The sequence below is a fragment of the Pleurodeles waltl genome, chromosome 4_1 (genome assembly GCF_031143425.1).
Source record: "Pleurodeles waltl isolate 20211129_DDA chromosome 4_1, aPleWal1.hap1.20221129, whole genome shotgun sequence".
Taxonomy (NCBI): Eukaryota; Metazoa; Chordata; class Amphibia; order Caudata; family Salamandridae; genus Pleurodeles; species Pleurodeles waltl.
The window spans coordinates 859234030-859250513 of NC_090442.1; the positions used below are offsets into that span (position 1 = coordinate 859234030).

At 42.1% G+C, this 16484-nt stretch overlaps 1 protein-coding gene across 1 annotated transcript in view; it reads left to right on the forward strand.

The window, feature by feature from the left end:
- OTOGL (otogelin like) overlaps positions 1-16484 on the forward strand; it is a 1080166-nt gene that overhangs the window by 465086 nt on the left and 598596 nt on the right. The window contains exon 21 of the mRNA XM_069227564.1: positions 3554-3716. Coding sequence (XP_069083665.1) covers positions 3554-3716 — 163 coding nt within the window. The remainder of the gene's footprint in view (positions 1-3553; positions 3717-16484) is intronic.

Sequence of the window (16484 nt, forward strand, 5' to 3'; positions counted from 1 at the left end):
TCAGGTGTTGGGAAGACTTAGATCCTGGATTAGAGAAAATGGGTCTTTGAGCCATCTTCAGGCAGGTTTTAGGCAAGGGACAGCCACAATGGATCAGGTCTTTCGCTTTCTCACAATAAAATGGAAAGTGGCGGATGTGGATGGTGGCAGGCTCTTTGTTGCCTTTGTTGATCTTAGATCTGCTTTTGACCTGGTCTCCTGCCCCAAGTTGAGGGAGATTCTTGCAAAAATTGGAGTCCCAGGCCCATTGTTACATTTGATTAGTGGGTAGTATGACAGACATCTTTTTATTTTTTAAGTGTCATTGCGAGTTTGAGCACTTTCTGGACACTATCACACACCCAGTGGCGCACGCACTTTATCTAAGACTTAGATTTGGATCAGTGCGCAACCTTACCGCTAGATATGGAAGCAACCTATTAGTTTGTCAAACTCTTGCCCGATGGGATGTAATACCAGGGAAACTATTAGTCATCTTTTATTCCACTGTCCAGCTTTTAACAAGCAAAGGGCTCGTTGGATAAGACCCCTTTGCAAGATTATGGGCATCACGGACCGTCACTCGGCCCTTAGGATTTGTAGTACAAATACCCATGGGCTGGTGGCGTGTGCTGTGGCAAAGTGCTAAGCAGCTATCTGGCGGTATAAAGCAGGTTTTATAAATTGATACAATATGTGCCTAAGGGTGGCAAATGTGTTCTCGACCGCCCACTATTCTAAATATTATATTGAATGGTGTCAATCGTCCACTATTTTAAATTTTAGATTTTGAATGTATGTTTTATCTTACTAAATGTTGGAGGAGACTCATAGGTTTCGAGAATTTTAGATGTATTAATTTTAGTCTGATTTTGTGTTGTCTGTCTGGGATTCTAATTCTGGTCAATCATTTAGTATAGCTTACCAAAATTATAAGGATAACGATAGAGACCTTTAGTGTGTGATCCTCATTCCCTGGATTTTGTTATTATGAAACAGTCTTAGTTTGAAGATCCCACCATTTTTAACTAATTATTTATTATTTTAATTTTATATGTGCTGTGGTTTTGGTTTTACGTTGTATTTGTATTGCTTTTATGGTACTTGTTGCCGAAATAAAGCTTACATGATGAATGATTCAAAGCTAGTCCTACTCGTTTACCTTTGTCCTGAGGAGGATTGATTGTCTACTGAATGAGTGGCTGAAATTGAAACAATGTGTTATTGCTGGTCCTGCAGCTTTCCTTCCCTGATGTTCAAGACATTCCTTACTATCAATGAAGAATTCGTATAATCAAGCTTCATCTGCTTGTAAGGAGTGGTAACCAGGAAAGCTCCTTTGAGAGCTCCCCAGAAAATCTGATAGAAGTTGGAGATAAATGATAAATATATTGCATAAATCTACAATTCACCCCATAACAAAAAGCACCTCATATACAGATGCTGACCTTAAATACTCCGTCCAAAGAGCCCCAGTTGGCTCCGTTAATCAAATACTTCCTCTGACAGCCCAACCTTGAAGGATTGGAGGAAGGACATTACATTCACTGCCCTGTCTTTTTTTTTCAGTTTGCCACCATGAAATACTTGGTGGTGAGGGACAGGAAAGCAATAATGACCTTGCATCCTGGGAGAAGCCCCCTAGGTAGTTAGAGTGTCATTTGTTTTTATTTTTCAGAAACAAACTCCTGCTTTGAAAGTTTGTTTCTGAAAAACAAAAAATATGTCAAAAAGATTTTAAAAAAGGCTATAATAAAACAATGGTGGCCGTCTACCAAACTTTTAGTACTGTGAAAAGAACTGCCATGATGGCACTGAGTAATGTCCTTCACCATCCTGAAAGACACTAGTCCATCAATCAAACCCTAAATTAAGTCCATAGTACTGGATTTATTGTAGAGGCAAATCACATATTTAATACAAAGTAGAAATGAGTTCTCCAATTTAAACAGTGCAAGAATAGGTATTAGGGTTCTATTATTATTGTTCATATTAATTGTCTAAAACAACTGAGACTAGGTAAGATTTTCACTTGTGCTACAGCTGCAGTCCAAAGGCATAGAGTCTTAGTCAGATTTAGGCAAAGGTGGATATCCACCAAAACTAGTAAATTCCCATTTTCAGTGGTAAGAATACCTTGATATCAGTGGCATTTCTAAATATTACAGAAAGGACAGCCACGTTTTGGCTGATGTCCCTCTGCACCAAACTCTGAATAAAGCCTATAAACATTACATTAACTTCAAATTTCAATACTGTTAATTATGAAAATTCCAGAACCTTAAACGAAACTTAAAGATTTGTGATCAGGGAGGAGCTATATTTGCAAGATATTATAAATCCCATGCCACTCCTGCAATAACTATTTGTGGCTATATTGCAAGGAAAAGATACAATACAGAAACTCATTACTTCACAATTGCTGCTATAAGAGTATGCATCTTTTTAGACAACATAAATGGTGGGATAGCGTAAATGTCCAATGTCAGCATTCTAGGCAGCCATTGGAATAAATAAAACACCTCTTCTAAGTATTTGAATAATTTATGTATAAAAATATATTGGTAGAACATAATATGTGAGGATATCTTATTTAAGGTTTGGTAAAATTAAGACATCCTCAGCAAGATTCATTTACTAAAACAATTATCTGAATTAATATTACAGTCACAAAATGTTACTACGTCAATATTCAGACTTAGGAACGCATTCAAAATAATTTAAGATATGATTGACTCAATGTTTTATCTTTCAAAGCACTCCCTTAGTGGTAGTTTGGTGCACAGCAACCATGGTGTGCTTGCACAAACTAGCATCATCTTTCACACACATGGACTAAGCATTGAAAGCCTACCTTTAGACTTGATAGGGAAAGTGTGGTAGTAATAAACAATATACTTGTAGAACTATAAATTCTGCTTCTGCAACTCATTTATGCACAAGTACTGTGGCCACATTTCAACCAAGACACACACGGTTGGGTTACTTGTCTTCTACACATGAACGTAGCAGCATTTATCACCACTATAAGGCAAGACCAGCAGTACCATTGCTCATCCTCCCCTAATTCAATTTGGTAAGATATAAAATTGCTTGTACTCTGGAATGAAGTCCAAGCTTCTAATCTAGTATGTATTATACAGAACTCCTTTGATTTGCTGATGGGTTTACTGCCAAGCACAATCCTGGCAACGTTCTTACATACCTTAAGGGGTTACTCTTAGTAATATATGAGATTCTGATTAAATATTAGCATTTTTAACTTTGATCAAAGTATGGAAGGATGTTGATGAGGTTTGACATAACTATTCTAAAATTCTAAAATTGAAAACCACTGTGAAAGAGGCAAAATATTTTCAAAAGAAAAAAAACAAACACAAAGCTTTATTGCAAGTATGGGGTAAGGATTGCCTTTCAGGCTTCCTGTACAGCTTATATAGAATGCCTAGTGAAGAGAGTGGGATCTTCGTTTGTTCTTGAGCAGTAATAATCATCATCCTGTGTAAATTTTTATTTTTCATTGATCCTCATTGATTTTGATTCAAGTTTAATTTAATCAATTATTACATTACAGGTCAGACATGTGCAGAAGGAAAAATACACTACGATTGCAGATATCCTGTACCTGGCTTACCGTCTGCAGGTGTAAACTGTGAAATCACCTGTGCAAACCTTGCAATGAACTTCACATGTGTTCCACCACCTCCTTGCTCAAGTGGTTGTGTTTGCCCTCCAGGGTAAGATTTCTGCTGTTTTTGTTCTTAATACAAATGATAGCAGGACCCAAAAAAATTCACCATCACTATCATAAAATGAAGTAGAGTGGTGTAGGCCTTAACATTTCTCTGAAATATTCCTGTGGTATGGTAGATCATTACATTCTTTGGTTTTTGATTGCACTTGATAAACACAAAAATTAATTAAAATAAATGTATGAAAACCCACCCAGTCCAATTATTCTGAACCATGGCAACATTTTATTCACCATGAGGCCAAACTAAGTGCCTCCTCCTCATATTTGACCACTCTACCAACTGGTCACAGCAAAGCTCCATCTTGAGGCAGAGAGGCATGCAGCCCCGCACACAGATTCTACTGGTCTATCAGTACAGGTACTGGTGTTTACTGACTAAATCCTTCATGTAGGATGTGAGAGGCTGTAAAAGACCCCAAATGTGGCTTCAACACACCGCTCAATTCTTAGATTTAAATTAGAAGTATTTACAATCGTGATTAGTATTTAAACAGCAGACAACTAATCAGTGTAGCAGATACGTGGCATTCATAACTGTGGAAAAAGTGGTAGGAAAATGGGTGCTTGGGGGAGGTAGTCATACAAAATCCATAGACAACTCACAAATTGACAGGTTTGTGAGTATTCATTGTTTTACTCCAATACAAATCTGGACTATGGGTGTTATTTAGAGGTCAATAGATGCTAGACGTCTGCAAAAAAGCTGTGGATATCCTGGCTGCCTTATTATGAGTGAATATAAATCAATACACTTTAAATAGGGCAGATGAGAAAATCACCACTTTTAAGGGAATATCTCACATCTACCTAATTCTAGCCCAGGCCCTAAATGTCTTCTGGGGAAGAAGAGGAAAGGATACACCTTTTATTACTTGATTACAGTGCCCTCCTATTGACCAAAAAAGTATCTCTCCATATTGAAATTTATGGCATCAAGCTGCTGTTTGATCATTTAAATTTGCATGAGGTAATACAATCAGTTCAGATAACTCTCTCCATCTCTCTTTCCTATGGACATTCTTCACTTTGTAACTGCTCTCTTATCTCCCACCTTTCCTCCCCCTAACCCAACTCACCAGTCATACCAGCTCCAAAGCATTGCCCTAATGCACTTGAAGCACCCAAATACTATAGCTTTCATATTTTAGATATCATCCTAGTCCCACACTATGTAGAAGTATAACTGCAATTAATTTTCCTAAACTGCACCATGAATAATCATCTCTACCCAACTCAAATGTCCCAGCATCTATGCATATTCACATCAAACCTGCCTAAACTATAAGTCTGTGGTCTCCCATGCCTCCTCAATATCCGCCCATGCCTCCTCAATATCCGCTCTCATCTAAGAGTATGCCTTTGACACTATTGCACTTACAGAAACCTGGTTCAGCCCCTCCACAATATCATTGTTTGATTTATTGTACCACTGTGATACAACATCCTCTACCTCAACAGAATGGAAAGGTTTGGTACAGGTGGGTCAAATTAAATAAATTCAAATTTTTCTACCCAAGGCTAAAAACTCAGCCCCTTTGAGGCTACATATCTTATGCTGCACCATGTTATTAAAAGAGCTTCACATAGTATTTCCTTGATTATAGTATAAAGAAAATAATCTTGTATTGTGAACAGATTTTCTAAGGAGATTTTCTTTTCCACAGAGAAAAGGATGAATAACCCCTATACCGCCAGATCCCTCCAAAGCCATTCCTATCTGACAGCAACTTATTACAGCACTGCACCTCCCCAGCACATAGCAACCCGACCTGACATCTGAGTGATGTGTGGATTAACCACTATTGTTGCCATCTGTTGCCATCATTCTTGCCTTGGTGTAATTAATTTGCTATATCTTTTTTCCAGGCTCAGAGTTATCTGTTATAATTGACTGAAAGGGAATTCAGTCATCTGTGCCACAGAATATAAAAGCATCTGCTACATGCACCCTTTTCTGACCTCAGAAAATGTAAGAGCTCAGAGACTGTAAATGATCTGGCAAAACTCGCAGGATTATTTACCTAAGACAACCACAACTAGAACATGAGGACTAACATATGACAATCAGAGAAGAATCCATTTTTAAATAGTACAGCACCCTCTGAGTAGAGATTAAACACATGGGATTTAGAGAATAGGGGCATAATTAAAGGAAACCAGAAAACAATAAAAAATAGCAAGTTTCATAAACCACCTTTGCACAGTAAAAGCTAAATATGCAATAGTGAGATCTGATGAAAACCTTTGAAAGTGCTAATCCTGTTATAACAAAATAGAGGACATATGCGCTGAACTGAAAAAGAGGAAGAAAGGGAGCTTACCTAGAACACAATATACTGTAGAGAAAATCGATGTCATGTTTGTGTTTCCATGCAAAAATGAATGATCTTGATTTTATTTAATCCATCACAGAATCTTATTTTCAAACATGTATGCAATTATATTTGCATTTTCATACCTTCAAGATAAAAACTGCAAATTGTGTATGAGACAAATGTGGGGGCATGTTTAGATGTATGCACCTAAAGATGTGTGCATTTGCTCATGTACCTTTGCTCTTAAGGGGGCATGGCCACTAGAGTGATCTACCTTGGTAGGAGAGGATCTCTAATTGATACAGAGATCTTCTTTTACTGTACTGGGACAGGAATTCACCTAACTCAGGTTGGATAGGACTTGAATGAATGTACGATACATGCAAAGGATCATTTCCAACCCATCCTTTCATAAAGTAGAGATCCAGTGCCTCTGGTTATTGTACTTGGTGGGGAGATTTGGGGTGGGCCTAGCCTCCATAATTTTGGGTACTATAATTCAATGAAATTATTGAAAAAATAAAAGAAATTATGTATAATTATACAAACTGCATCTCACTCTGAAAAAGTTAACCGAATGGTCAATTTGGATAGAAAAATTCAACCAGAAAATATAATTTCCAGTTGATTTCCAGTTGCTCACATTCAAACCACTGCCACTCATGTTTGGATATGAAGTTTTGCATTTTAATATTACTCAAATGGTCAACTTGGGTAAACAAATCTACCTGTGATGTTTGTTAAACACCTGCATTAAAAGAACTGCCACTCAAGTTCAAAACACTGCATTTATGTGAAAATTTTTAGTTTCATGGGTAACACATCTACCAGAAATGCCACTTGTGTTAAAAACTTACCTGAACTGAACACCTTACATTAAAATCCTCCAAAATTAAATGATGTAGAGTGATGGTGTAATCTTGGTAACTTTGCTACATGTTGTCTCAAAATTACCAAAATTATGCCAGTTACTCCAGCGTACTTAAAATTTTGCCCAGGTCTAACGAAGATCTGTGTTTTGTCTAGTAACAGTTTTGACTCTTCATAAAACATCACTATGGCCCTCATTATGACTGCAGAGGTATTTTCCGAAGACCGTCACAGCCGCGGCCGCTGGAAGACAGCCAGTTCTGATGTTCTTCCGACAGCTGTATCATGACTGCCACCGAATATCCGCTCCGCCGTCTGTCGGATATCTGGCGGTATTCACTATGGCGGTCTCCGGCGCTTAGGAGGTTCCACTGCCGGCACCGCCACGCCAGAAAAGATGGCACAGAGAATTACGACCAGTAATTCTGTGTGGTGGTCTTTGTCTGGTGTGGCAATGCTGGTGGTGGGAGCGCCAGGTCCTGTCCCCTCAAAGAGGAGCATCTCGTCGGACAGGGTAAGGGTTGTCCGCAAGGGGTAGGAGGTGGGTGTAGGAGCCTGGCTTGCTTTGTAGTGGGTACCTAAGGTACTTGCAACTTATACAGGTCGAGTTAGCCCTTATTAGTGAAATGTGGACAGTGTTTAGAAGCCATGCTCTCTAGGGGTAGTGTGGATGAGCAGCCAATCCCTCACTAGGAGACATGCAAAGCTCATGCCATACCACTGTAGTCACACCGTACTCACAAACTTGAAAGAAAATACTCAGTTTTACAAAAATAAAGGTACTTTATTTTGGTGACACAAATGCCAAAACGAACACAGACACTATACTCCCTTAGGAGGTGTAATACACAAATTATATACATTGGTACGCAGAAATAGCTGTAAAAACTGTGAAAATAGTGAAAATCACAATAGTCAGAAATAGGCATAGGGGGAACACAAACCATATAATAAGAAAGTGGAATGGGAATGTTGGTTTCCCACCTAGGCAAGTGTAGTGTGTAGAGGGGCACTGGGACTATTAGAAAACACCAAAGGTAAGTAATAGTACCCATCCCAGAACCCAGGAAAGCAGGAGAAAGAAGATTATGCAAGAAGCAGAAGAGACTCCAAGACACCAACAGTAGATTCTTGGACCTGAAGACCTGTGAAAGAAAGGGACCAAGTCTAAGAAGCACAGAAGAGTCCAGGGATAACAGGAGCCCCTGCTAACCCAGATGAAGGTGCAAAAGAAGAACCACCGGTGACGAACAACAGTCAATACTGCACTCAAGAAGACGGATGCAGGTTCCTGGTTTGTGCAGATGATGTCCCATGCTGGATGGATGATTGCAGTCTGGTTTGCATCACTGGATTCTGAAAACAAACCTTGGCACATGCAAAGCTCTTGGTTAGCAGAAAATGGTGCTGCCCGGGACCAGGAGACACCTGGTGGACTCTACCCATGAGGGGGGATCAGAGGGGGCACTCAGCAGCTCATACCAGGCAGCATGCACAGGAATCCTACAGCATGGGGACAAAGAAGGTGCAAAAGGAGGCCCACACAGTACAACAGCAAAGGGTCCCACACAGCCGTAGAACCACACAGGAAGCTGTGCAACGCAGGATAGAGTGCTGGGGGCCGGAGCTGCAACGTGCATGAAGAAGTTTGTGGAAGGATGCCAACAATCCTTGGCAACTGCAAAACATGCAGTGCATATGGGTACTGTCTTGCGTGGGGAGGCAACCTCCACAAAAGTTAGACAGAGGGACGTCAGTACCATTGGGACCACTTCAGTCCACCACCTGTGTTGCTGGATCCACGCACTTTGTCAGGAGGGGGACCCACGCCACCGGTTGTCGTGCAGAGAGGTGCCTGCTGAAGCATGGGAGTGACTTCTTCACTCCAAGAGAGATTCCTTTATTCTTCTTGTTAGAAATGGGGTCTTTGGTTGGCAGTCAGGTTACTCCCTGTCCAAGCAAGGACCCTCACTCCAGTCAGGGTAAAGGAGAATCACCCTCAGCTCACCTCCGCTCACCCCCTTGGTAGCTTGGTCCGAGCAGGCGGGCTTAACTTCAGAGTGCTAGGTGTAAAGTATTTGTACCAACACACAAAGTAACTTAATGACAACACTGAGAAGTGACACAACACAGGTTTAGAAAAATAGAAAATATTTATCTAAACAAAACAAGACCAAAATGACAAAAATCCAACGTACACAAGTCAAGTTGTTAATTAAAAAGCAAGAAGGGTCTTAAATCCTTGAGAAAACAGGAAAAACACTGTTAGAGTTGAAGAGTACCTGGGTAGCGTCAAAATAACACGCACAGGCGAGTGTGCGTCGAAAAAGATAAGCGGTGCACCGATTTCTCACCCGCAAGCGAGAGTGTGCGTCGTTTCTCCTTCTCTGGTCGGCGTGTGTCATTTTTCTTCCCTGCAGGGGACCGATGCGTCAATCCAGGCAGCACTGTGGTCCGGGCAGGCATTCCGTCGTTTTTCTTCACCCAGCAAGGTCTACGTCGAAAATCCTGCTGCACGGTCTCAGCGAAACTGCGCAATGTGAGTTGCAACATTAACAGCCTCCGTCAACGTGTGTGAGCTTCATTCTTCCAGCTCTTTGTGTCAATTTTCTAGCCGCGATGCCGGTGGAGAGTCAATTTCTGCCACGAAGCCGGCGGTGTGTCATTTTTCACCCGCGTCTTGGAAGGTGCGTCTAATTTCTCCCTGCACAGCGGTCTGTGCGTGAATTTTCATTCTTGGTCTGCCAGCTTCACCTTCCAAGGCCCCAGGAACTGGATAGGGCACCACTTGGCAGGGCAGGAGTCCTAGCAGAGAGTCCAGGTGCTGGCAGGAGAAGTCTTTTATGGCCCTGATACTTCAACAAGAGGCAAGCACAGGACAAGCCCTTGGAGATTACTCCACAAGCAGGAAGGCACACAAAGTCCAGACTTTGTCCTCTTGCACAGACAGAAGCAGCAACTGCAGGATAGCTCCAAAAAGCACAGTCTCAGGCAGGGCAGCACTTCTCCTCAGCTCTTCAGCTCTTCTCCAGGCAGATGTTCCTCTTGATGTCCTGAAGTGATCTAAATTTTGTGGTTTCGGGTGCCCTTCTTATACCCATTTTGCCCTTTGAAGAAGGCGTACTCCAAAGAAAACTCTCTCTTGCCTGTGAAATTCTGCCTTGCCCAGGCCAGGTCCCAGACACACACCAGGGTGTTGGAGACTGCATTGTGTAAGGGTAGGCACAGCCCTTTCAGGTGTGAGTGACCACTCCCCCCTCCCTGCTAGCACATTTGGCTCATCAGGAAATGCAGACTAAACTCCACTGTCTAGTGAGAGGTGCAAATACCCCAACTGTCAAACTGTCCCAGACAGCGAATCCACAAACAGGCAGAGTCACAGAAATGGTTAAAGCAAGAAAATGCCCACTTTCTAAAAGTGGCATTTTCAAACACGCAGTCTTAAAACCAACTTTACTAAAAGATGTATTTTAAAATTGTAAGCTCAGAGACCCCAAACTCCACATGTCTATCTGGTCCCAAAGGGAATCTACCCTTTAATCATTTTTAAAGGTAGCCCCCATGTTAACCTATGAGAGAGATAGGCCTTGCAACAGTAAAAACTGAATTTGGCAGTCTTTCACTGTTAGGACATATAAAACACATGGATATATGTCTTACCTTAAACATCCACTGCACCCTGCCCATGGGGCTACCTAGGGCCTACCTTTGGGGTGTCTTACATGTAAGAAAAGGGAATGTTTAGGTCTGACAAGTGGGTACACTTGCCAAGTCGAATTGGCAGTTTAAAACTGCACACACAGACACTGCAGTGGCAGGTCAGAGCCATGTTTACAGAGCTACTAATGTGGGTGGAACAACCAGTGCTGCAGACCCACTAGCAGCCTTTGATTTACAGGCCATGGGCACCTCTATTGCACTGTACTAGGGACTTACCAGTAAATCAAATATGCTGATCATGGAAAGCCAATTACATACACATTTTATACAGGAGCATTTGCACTTAAGCACTGGATAGCAGTGGCAAAGTGCCCAGAGTAACAAAAACAGCAAAAACAGAGTTGAGCACACATCAACAACCTGGGAAACAGAGGCAAAAAGTTAAGGTAAACCATGCCAAGGATGAAAAGTTCTGGTGCAGGCTGAGAATAGGCTGTCCTCTGAGGATGAACGACTGGGAAACATTTGCAATTGCTGGTAAGAGCTGAAGATACAATGTTGCCAAAGTCGTCTTTGCTTCTTTGCTGCAGTTTGTAGAGTTCCTGGAGGGTCCAGATGCAGTTTTGTTCTGTAAGAAGTTGAAGCAAAGGATGCAGAGGATTCCTGCTGGAGTCTTGCAATCCAATTCTAAAGAACCACCCAAGAGAGAGACCCTATATATCCCTGAAAGGGGGATTGGTCAGCTACATGGGCAAGTACCTATCAAGGGAGGGCTCTGACACCACCTGCTGGCACTGAACACTCAGATGCTCCCAGAGTTCCCTGACAACTTGGAATCCAAGATGGCAAAACCCAGGGACCCTCTGAGGAGCTCTGAGCAGCACCCCTGGGGTGGTGATGGTGAGGGAGTGTCACTCCCCCTTTCCTTTGTCCAGTTTTGCGCCAGAGCAGGGAAAGGGGGTCCCTGAACTGGGGTAGACTAGATTATGCAAGGAGGCCATCAAATGTGCCCTTCAAAGCATTTCCAGTCGCTTGGGGAGGCTACCCCTCCCAAGCCTGTAACACCTTTTTCCAAAGGGAGAGGGCGTAACACTCCTCTCCCAAACAAAATCCTTTGTTCTGCCTTCCTGGGCTTGAGCTGCTCAAACAGCAGGAGGGCAGAAACCTGCCTGAGAGGTGGCAGCAGCTGGGGCTGCATGTAAAACCTCAGAAGGCTGTAATGACAATACTGGCGGCCCTCCAAGGAGTCCCCTGAGTGCATGGAATCATACAACCAATGCTTGCAAAAGCATGGGGTATGATTCCAACAGGTTTGATACCAAACATGCCTATATTCGGAGTTACCATTATGTAGCTGGACATAGGTAGTGACCTATGCTCAGTACAAGTGTAAAATGCCGTCCCCGCAATCACGAAGTCTGGGAAAATTGTCCTGGAGGTCGTGGGAGCACCTCTGCTTGTTCAGGGGTGCCCTCACACAGAGGTACTCTGCACCCTGCCCTCAGGGCTGGAGGGCCTGCTATATGGATGACTTATAAGTGATCTTGTGCAGTGTAAATGGCAGTGAAAGGGTGCATGCACCTTTTCACACAGGCTGCAATGGCAGTCCTACAGAACCCTTTGCATGGGCTCACTAGGGGGGCGCAAAAGATTTGCTGCAGCCCATAGGGATCCCCTGGAACCCCAATGCCCTGGGTACCTAGGTACCATATACTGGGGACTTATAAGGGCACCAGTATGCCAAGTTTTGGGTGAAAGCATGGTTAGCAGGATCCCAGTGAATGCAGTAAAACACACTGACATCAGGCAGAAAATGGGCGTAAGCATGGCAAAAAGAGGGTACTTTCCTACGGTGGGGGTGTGTGAATGGGTGTGTGTGCGAGTATTTGTATGCATCATGAATATGGGGGGAGATAGAGGGAGTGATTGTGAGTGCATGCATGTGTGTCTGTGCATAAATGTGGTGATGGATGTGTGTAGTGTATGCATGTAGACGAGTGGTGGGGGTGTGTGCATGGGTGAATGAGTAAGGGGTATGGGTGGTGTGAGTGCATGCATTCAGGAGCATGTATTTTTGTATGTGTATGTGGTGTGTGTGAGAGTGTGAGCGTGCAGTGAGGTACAAATGGGGGTGGGGGTGGCTGTGTGAAGAGGGTGTGGGGGTTATGTATGTATGTATGTAGATGAAGGGAGTGGGTGGGGGTGGAGAGTGTATGTGTGCGTGTGTGATGTGTATGGGTATGTATGCATTTCTGTGAGGATGAATGTTGTGAGTGCTTGTGTGAGTGGAGGTGTGTCTGTGTGTGATTGTGTGTGTGAATGCTTGTGTGTGCGGGGGTGTTTGGGGGTATCCCAGCGACAGGAACGCAAGTTCCTGTCATCGGGATACCTGTCAGCCAGCATTTTCGTGGCAGTGAGTCCGCCAGAAAAATGCTGCCGGTGTCCCTAGTTGGAATAACCTCAGCGGTTATTCGACTCCCGCCGGGCTCCAGCCTGGCGGGCAATGGTAAAGAGGCGAGACGGATGGGGACGCGGCGGTCAAACCCCGCAATCTTAATATGGTGGTCTGCACCGCCTGTCCCCGGCGGTGAGATCTCCACCACAGCCCTAGCAGTCTATGGACCTCCAGGGTTAGAATGAAGGCTAGAGTGTTTATGTGCCTGCTGCAAAGCATAACATGTAAAATGCAGATCACAGATTTGTATTTTAGAAAGATAGCTCAGTGAGTCACTCCTTTTGTCACAGAAATCCTTTATACATGGGATTCTATAATCCCTGTAGCAGTTGAAATAGTAGTAGTAGTAGTCTTTATTCAGCTTTAAGCAAAAACCATACAAGCACATATAGACACATTAATCTGTACAATCAGTTCAACAGCATTATGCATAGAAATAATTTTTAAAAAATGATGTTGAAAATTTTTACACAAATGAGTAAAAATTCAGCAGTTTAGCAGAATGCAGGGTGGCTAATCACATTAAAAGCGAACCGCTACTAAATGTCTATTATAACAATCGGTTGTAAAATCAGTATAAAATGTCAAAAATTACAGTATATTATAAAGTTAAAGTGCAATGTATACATTGGTTCCCAGAGATTATTGTGACAATTTCAAAGGAAACAGACATTTAGTCAGAGAATAAAAAAAAAAAAAATCTCAGAGGTAAAATCTTTGTCCATACGTTGCCACCAATTGCAAAAAAACAGACTACTTATTGCAGTGCTTAATTTGTAAATAAAGGTGCCGATGCCCAAAGCCATCCTCTCAAACATGCGGCTGCTGCAATTAAACGCGGTAACACGGAATACTGAGGCAGCATACTCCTGAAGCCATCTCGGGCCTCTTCAATCCATTAACAGTGACTACCTGCCCCTTCAGCTCACTCTTGCAGCTTTCTACTTTCTCCCTTTGTGATGCTTTTTCGTTTTTCCCTTCCTCTGTCTGTCCCATATGTGTCTTTTGCTTGCAGCAAATGCTTGAGGCTGGAAGAATAAGCTCCGGCCCTCAAAAATAAGTGCCGGTGCTCAGCACCAGAAACAACAAGCACAAATTAAGCACTGACTTTTTGAACTATAATTCAAATATCATTCAAAAAACAAATTCATTCTGTTAGAGTGGCATTTTCTTGCATCTAAGTCTCCATGCATGTAGCAGATATCTGGACAAGGCAAAATTTAGCCATGCAGTAGTGTCACTTCTGAGAATTTTGATTGTAGCCCTAATTTGTCTTACCAACAGAATAGGACAAATCAGAATTAACCAGGTTGTCCTGTAAACAAAACTAAAAAGTGCTATTCTGTTTCATGGCTAACATGGCAAGATGGACAGATAGAAGATGCATTGTGACTATTCCATCTGCAACAAAAAACATGAATTGTTAAAATATCATATCTAAATTGCAAATATAAGGATTTTTCTTGAGGGGGCTCAATTTGATTCATAAACTATTCACAGTACAGAATATCTTTGACATCCAAAAATCTTCCAGTTAACTCTCCCGTAGTACCATGGCTCAAACATAGGCCGCAAGTAAGAAACCAATAATTCTTGTTTAGGGACACCAAGGTATTTTTCTGTATGCAGAGAGGATTGGACCAGACTTCGTTCATACTGAGTCTATAAAGCCATGTCTTGGCATATTTTAGCCATGGTATGTTCCCTTTAGTGTTGATTGCAATCACTCAAAGAAATGATTGTCCCACAGTGAGCGGTGTGTTGCTATGCCAGACTCAGATCCAATAGGCTGGGCTCATAAATGCTGCCACATGTGCTATAGTTTTAAATCTAAGATCCAAGCATACGGGGCCAGTGATGCAGTTCGAGGTAGACCCAGAATCAATTTCATAAAGATGTTTTCCAATTTTTCAATCGCCCCATGTTCCAAAGACCCCAGATCTCAGCGCCGTATAGTGCAGCACCTACCCCCTTTGCCCGATAATGTCAATGACTGGAGCAATCATCCTATAGGTGCATACTTCCAGCCTTTTGACCAAAGCAGAGCTTAAATGCTGAAGAGTAATCTGGCTCTTGGAAATGTGTGGAGTCCATGATAATGTATTTGTGATCCTTACCCCCAGGTAATCATATTGGTTTACTTGTTCTATGAAGGTATCACCCAATTTCACTTTGCCTGTGAATGACCTGTGTGGCTTATACGCCATAAATATGGTTTTATAGATGTTAACATCTAAACTGAATTCCTCACAAGCAGCAGCAATTCGATTGAGTAGGTTTTGTAGCCCCATTAGAATTCTAGATATGGGTAATGCATCATCAGCGAACATCAAAGATGCAACTGGACTATCAGCAATCTTAGGATGGTCCCTATTACAATCATGTAAGGACTCGATTAACCTCTTGATATATAGGGAGAACAGAGTTGGAGCCAGTAAGCACGCTTGCCTCACCCCTATGTTCACCCTTATGTGCTTCATAAGTTTGCAGTTTCGTCCCTATCTTTTTTTAGCATAGTTGCCCCGGTGGAGCCTGATTATTATTTGTAGAATGTAGTTTAGGATTTCTAACTGCTTTAGAACTACCCACATTTTACCCATAGAGATAATATCAAAAGCAGCAAGCTTACTATATATACTCCTTTTTAATTACCACATATTTCCATAATATTATCAAAACCCTAAATAATTGGTTGATAGTACTTGTATTTTCTCTGGAGCCGATCTGAAGATGTGAAAGGATCTGGTTCTCCCTTATCCAGTCCTGTAATCTCTGCAACAGGTGAAAACGGTTTTGGTGATTTATCTATGAGGCTAATAGACTTGTAGTTCACTGGATCATTTTTGTCACCGTTTTGACATACTGGGACCATATCCGCCCCCAACCAGGAATCAGGAACCTCTGTGCCATTTAAAATAGCATTAAAACTTAAGTTCAGAGTAACACTCCATACTTCTGGTTCAGAGAGGAAAAGAGTCATCTGGAATTGTATGTAATCCAGGTGATCTTCCTCTTTTAAAGTAGTTAGGGCTAGCTTGGTTTCCTCCAAACTAAAGTTGGTTTGGTCAACATCCCAGGGCCCCCGTGTGTCTTTGAGCAGAACAGATCATCTACCCTCAACCCCAGTATAGTCTGTCAAGCATAAAGTTTAAAATGTGTATCCGAAGACAAAGGTTGGCTATGGTAATCTTCCGCAATGATTTGTCTCTGCTTTCCATTTGCTAGAATATGCCAAAATTGTTTACTATCCTTGGTTTTAGCTGCAATAGATAAGTAGATTCATAAACTCTCTTTCCAGGTTCACTTGGGCTCTTTTTTAATCCTATTATATTGGTTCCTTTAGAGGATCTCTGCATTTTTGCATCCAGGTTTTACAGCTCCCTTCAGCTCTTTCCTTGCTACCTTACAGTGCTCTTTAAACCATTCTGGTTTATTATTATGTGTGGCCATA